This window comes from Sinocyclocheilus anshuiensis, unplaced genomic scaffold, assembly GCF_001515605.1.
Source record: "Sinocyclocheilus anshuiensis isolate Anshui unplaced genomic scaffold, SAMN03320099.WGS_v1.1 scaffold185, whole genome shotgun sequence".
Classification (NCBI taxonomy): Eukaryota; Metazoa; Chordata; class Actinopteri; order Cypriniformes; family Cyprinidae; genus Sinocyclocheilus; species Sinocyclocheilus anshuiensis.
Window position 1 is genome coordinate 2,756,570 of NW_015539887.1, and position 6,124 is coordinate 2,762,693.

The following is a 6,124-nucleotide window of genomic DNA, read 5'->3' on the forward strand; positions in this document are numbered from 1 at the left end:
TGGAAAGAAAAAAATTCCCATTTTTAATAGTGTTGATGATGATATTTTCAAGATATTGTTAATTATCAATTCATAAATAACATAAGAATAGGTTTTTGTGGAGTGGTATGGTATCACATTACACTTTGCAATGTGAACTAGCATTGTCTTAGGTAAAATTATCTGGAATATTAAGGGACTTGTTGACACAATCATATTACACACAGTCATGATATCATTTTTTGGCATGTTGGTTGGATGACATGGCTTTATTATTAAATATATTAAATATTAAAAAGCAGTTAAAATATATGTATATATTTATATTTTCATACTATCATTTATTTATTAATTTATTATTATGTATAATACCAAGCTTCTTAAAAAAAGTGTTCCCCTTCAAGAACTGAATTTTATTTAATTCTTATTTCTCATCATATCAGGACCATTTTATCACCCTGATATTTTTTACTTTATGTCCCTCCAAAAATATACAAGTTAATTTTATTACAGAAATTAAAGAAATCATAGAAGCTATTTGTTCATTTTATTAATGTATTTTTTAATAAATTAACATGAACATCACGTCATTGACCTATTTGTCAGTCAGTGTGTGGGTGGGTGTGTGCAGCTTTGGCTACACTTGTGAGAGTCAGATGTTCTCACAAACATAGCAAAACACATTTAAGAATCAACTTGTGAGGACTTTTGAAGTGGTCTTCACTACTTGAAAGGCTGTTAAGTTCTCAAACTAATAAAGTTGAAAGGATTGTGTGAGGTTTAGGGGTCAATTTTTGAGAAGGTTTTGGGAACATCATATAAAATTAATTGTGTCTATATACCCTTCCTAACATAACGCAACCAACATATGAGTGTGTGGCATCGTGGATGAGAGAAGGTGCGATTGTCTGTGGTGTTCCAGACGTAAGCGTGTAAACCAGTGTGCTGGTGGCATGTGTTTGGGGTTATGTGAGTCCCCGCCGGAGTGGAGTATCACTTACCCTGCTGAGTTTTTGGCAAGAAGAGTGAGAAGCAGAAAGAGAGGGAGGGAAAGTGAGAGAAATGTAAAATGATTCCTCTTTCAAAGTGCACAGAAATTTTTATGCCCTCGTTGCCAAGCACCTCTCCTTACTCCCCTCAACTCTCTCTCTTTCTCTGTCTTCTTTGTCTCTCATCCTTTTCTCCATCTTTGTCATTCCCCGTTGGGCTTTGATCTCTTTCTCTCACTTATTCTTTCCTCCTTTCACCAGGCCTGAACAAAGCAATAAAAAATGACCTAAGCACAAAAGAACAAAAGATAAGTGGGTGGGAATGAAAACGGGTAAGGCGAAGAGGGGGGAAAAGGGGGATGAGAACAGAAAAGAGGAGCGTGAGGGTGTTCGGTGTCATGGGCCACCCAGAACAGGCAAGATATTGAAAATGTTTACCAGGAAACATCAATTGAATTGCTTTGCTACTTTCCTATTTCACCTGTTTCCACACTGCTGGTTTCTCCTCAGGTCAAACGTGTGTTTTCATATGCAAGAATGCCTTTTAGCTTTGAACATAATTTCTTGATGGTGGGCACAACCCACTAAGTGGGGTATTTAGATATTCCGTTGATAACTCTTCTCTCTTGCTCACAGGCCTGCAGCTAACAAGTTAAAAAGAAAGTCAACAAAAACCTACAAAGGCAGAGGACGCTGTAAAGGAGAGATTAGGACGGCGATAAGAAGACAAATAGCTCCATTGATATGAGAGTGTAATGACTTTCGTCTGTTGTTGTTGTATGAAGAGGAACGTGCGGACATGAAGCTATTGTGTGAACACAATCGACAAGGTGTGTGATGTGTGACGCATCGCCTCGCGTTATCTCTGTCAAGTGCTTGTAATACAAGCTTCGCGCTTTGTCAACATGCAGTGAGCGCCCGCGACCCCACGGGGCTACATTCCTCTCTATAAACGGGGAAAGAAAGTCCTACAATATGGAACAACTTTGTGTGGGATGTTTAAAACTAATAATCGTAAAACTGAAGCGTGTCGGGAGGCTGTGAGTCAGAAAGTATTGTGAAGCACGGGTGAGTGATTCGGTGTTGCCAGATCTCGCAAGAAAAACAAACAGATTGGTATGGTTATGAATAATGGAAAAGGAAATTGCTTAATTTCATCAATCAACATAGGAATCATAAAAAAAAAATAGACTGCATAAAATACAAATGGCATAAGCTAGGCAAAAATGTGACAAATTATAGAGTTATTTTTCAATAGCCTAATTATTAGACCTATATATTCTTTTACAAATATAGGCCTAAATAAAATATTTTACATATACAAATGGACACTTAAATAATTAATCATATGAATGTATATATTATATATAATTATTTTTTATTATTGATAAATCATTTTATACATCTGTGGTGATTGATAATGCCAGTGTGGCTGGAATAGCAGGCTATAAAGCTACTAAATGTGGTCATATTTTATTGTCAAACATAAGTAATAGATCTTAATAAGGTTAGACGCCATATTGAATTTAACATGGATGAAAACGAGACTTAGTCTTTACAATGGTAGGCACTGTATAAAGGTCCTATAAAACACCTAATTTTCACAACTCACAACTTAATTGTTTTATGAGTTTTTGTCCACTGAAAGTTTTGTTATTTTTTCAGAAAGAAGTTTCACCAGCTAAACAGTGGATGTGTTGTTAAACCACAGAAGCCTACAATATTTTGAATGCACTGTAGGCCTATTAGCCTATTATTTTTTCACAGCCTCGTTTTCATTCCTGCCAATAATTAAATAGGGCGTTATGATGACTACCGTCTATCCCCAAAACCTATACTGTACTGTATTCTGTATAAGGCCAAAAACGGGCCGATTGTCCAGTTTGTAAACCACTTTTCAAAAATAAAAAATAAGCGTTTATAATAAGGGGACATGGCAACACCGGAGTAACTGCACAGCGCGAGCGGTCCAGGCTGTCACCCGGGTAACCTGCGTATTAAAATCTGCAGTTCGCTGTGGCGCGGAAGACCATCCATCAAAAGTAAATGGTTAACGACTTCTTTGTATGACCGTTCATCATCCAGTCTCCATGGCCCGCGTCTTCATTAGAGACCCAAACTTCGCCTCTCCACCTTTTTACCAAGCCCCTACCCCCCATGCCCGGCTCTTTTCTTCCGCTTCAACAGCAGGGGTGAGGGGGAGACTAAAGGCCCTCGGGGACGCTCCTGCAACCTCCTGGCCTCTGCTAGGTCACCTTTTGTGCCTGCTTCATTCTCTTCACTCGCGTTCTCTCGCTCCAGTCGGGATCTCTGGAATTTGCACCACCGCAGAAGACCCTCCGTGTCTCCCTCAGTCCCAAACGTGGAAGAGGATAACCACAGCGGAGACAGATCCAGTTACAAGAGTTTTGAGTGTGCTGTGATTTGTACACGAGAGAAGAGACTGAACTTGACAGAGCTCTGTTTTAAATGTTTTATGATCATATTCACATTTGTGTGTCCAACAGTTACTGGCACACAGCTTGTTTGTCTGTCACAGAGAGTGAGACATCTGTAAAATACATCCCATCTTGTTGAATGTCTATTCTATTGTATTGTATTCTATTCCATTTTTATGTTTTTAATATTGCGTGTAAAAGGCATGCCAATAATGTAACATCACCAGAGAATTGATTATCGTCACATTTTTATATTATAGATTTTTATATCCTGTATAGGCTATACCATATTTGTATGTAAATTAATTTCCGTTGTATTCATTTTATATATTACATTGTCATTTTATTTCCCCTGTATAGGCTACGCTTTGGCGATATTGTAAATGCTGATCATGCCAGTAGAGCCTATGTGTTTATGTATATATAGGAATAAAAAGATTGTAGCAATTTTTTTGCAATGTACTTTAAGAAACAAAGTCGTCTTCCTTGAAATCTTTCGGGGAATCCACGTGCAAATAAATAAATTCATACATAAAATTGAGTTCTTATGGGCGTTTTCAAACGCGCACATGTTTTAAGCGGGGCGTGGTGTGGGCGGGGCAAGACAATCATCTCGAAGTATCATTGGCTCCTTGATTTAACAGGGCAAATAGTGGGTGGAGTTTGTCGCAGAAGGGGTGTGTACGCTCACGGATTAAGCGTGATAACGGGCCCAAATTCTCGGTTCAACCTATTCACCACAGGCTATATAACGTTTGGAAGAGCTGAATGAAAGTCTGAAACCGACTTGAGAGAGCGTTAGAAGGGTAAAGGAAAGAGGAAAATCAGCTTGGCATTATCAGTGGGAACACTGCTTTCAGAATCAAAGTTGCAGGTACTTTTAAAGGGTGTCAGGTTCAAGGACTGTCACTCAGCCGCGTACCAGAGAGAATAATAGTAGGACACACTCAAAGGAACGACAGAACTCACGATGGATCGCAAAATCCCTGATTTTGCTGGTACTTGGAAAATGAAAAGCTCCGAGAACTTCGAAGAGCTTCTCAAAGCACTGGGTAAGTGTTAATCATGATGCAAGCGCCCGCAGAGAGTGCGCAAAATTGACCATCAATCCTGAATGCACGGCCATGGATTGCGCTATAGACCAACAAATTCACCACCTCTCTTGTATGTGTATGCAAAACCGTTTTAATATTCCTTCCATATAGGCTAGATAGACCTGTTCTTATGTTACTACTATTTATTTATTTTACTATCAACTATATATCCAGATAGTTAGGCTCCAGTATTTATTCTCGCTTTACCATTTAGCCTATTAGATGCAAATGACTATTTATTAGATATTGGTGTATCTTACTAAGTTTTAATAAACCCAGAAGGTAAAAAGCAATTGGCATAGATTTTAGACTGGGCAGGGTTGAGCAGAGTTTATTTCGCTTAATTTCCTTGAGCAATTATCCTGATTGGACCAAGGATCCATTCGTCCACAGTCATTTGTGTTTGGACATAAAAACGCCTCGCGCTCTCAATTTTGTGGTTCGTAAATTGTATATGTGTGTTTGGGAAAGTCAGTTCACTATAGCTGTCAATTCGGAAATTCTTGTTTAAATATTTTCCACTGTTCAAGCCAGAATCCCGGAGTTCCTGTGGGTTACAAAAAAAAAATGACTGACGTCCGATTTAACGAGGGCACCGCTGCCACCCAAACACGCCTCTTCAACAGTCTGTGTCGAACAAAAGAAGCAGATTCTCTGAGAAGGAAGAGTAGGTCCTTCATTTCACCATTCAAAAGAATGATGAAATGAAGCAGACAGGTTAAAGAGGGCGGAGAAGGAGCACAATGGAGAGAAAAAGCCCTGCTGTTTCTGACATGGGAACATGATGTATTGTATGAATACCCCAAACTGCAGGAGATGAGATCTGCATCCACACAAACCCCTCTGAGGACAAATGTCGTCGTAAAAACGAAGGGGGCGTGGCTATATGTGAGGAATGTGCATGATTGACAGATAGGTTGATTGAGGGATGAACTTTGCGACTTGCTTTAATGTTTTGCACAGACACACATGCACATTCATATTTACGCACTCTTAAAGTGCCTACCTCTTAAATTCACACACTTTCAGCAATGGGACATTAAAATTCTTTTCGCCACACAAATATTTCAGTGCACAGATTGGCCCGACCTGTCACCACACCCTGTCATCCACCCTCCTCCATCTTGTGTCCTCATCTCCATCCCTCTATTCTGAAATACTTCCTTTGACCTTTAACCTATGACACTGACCCTGACCGTCTGACTGCCCTGACATCTTTTCTCAGTTAGTTATGGGGTTTGAAGCAGTGCTTGATCTGACAGGAGTCCGTTTAACTTTATTAGCTAATGTTTTTAACAAGGTTCTGCCTGGATTACACTCTCAGAGTGTGGATATGCCTTGTAAAATTAAATTTTTTGTGTGTTTATTGCACAAATAGTGTGTAGGTTTATGTGTGCCAAAGACTTAAGCTAAAAGTCATTGGAGTAATTGACAATTTGTTTACGCGTCTCTGCCTGAACGTGTGTCTACATTTTGGCCCCCTCTTGTCTGCCTTCATGTGTATATATTTACCCTTGGTGACAGGTGGGAATGTGTGTGAGGTGAGAAGTGTGAAATTCTACTCGATGCACAGAGGCTCTCTCGCTCACACACACACACACACACACACACACACACAGACTGG

General features: G+C 39.4%; 1 protein-coding gene across 1 annotated transcript in view; it reads left to right on the forward strand.

The window, feature by feature from the left end:
• The first annotated feature begins 4,131 nt into the window (after nt 1-4,131).
• Nucleotides 4,132-6,124, forward strand: part of LOC107685576 (cellular retinoic acid-binding protein 2-like) — a 3,562-nt gene continuing 1,569 nt past the window's right edge. Inside the window, exon 1 of the mRNA XM_016482215.1 lies at nt 4,132-4,458. Within this exon, the coding sequence (XP_016337701.1) occupies nt 4,377-4,458 (82 nt within the window). The 5' untranslated portion in view covers nt 4,132-4,376. The remainder of the gene's footprint in view (nt 4,459-6,124) is intronic.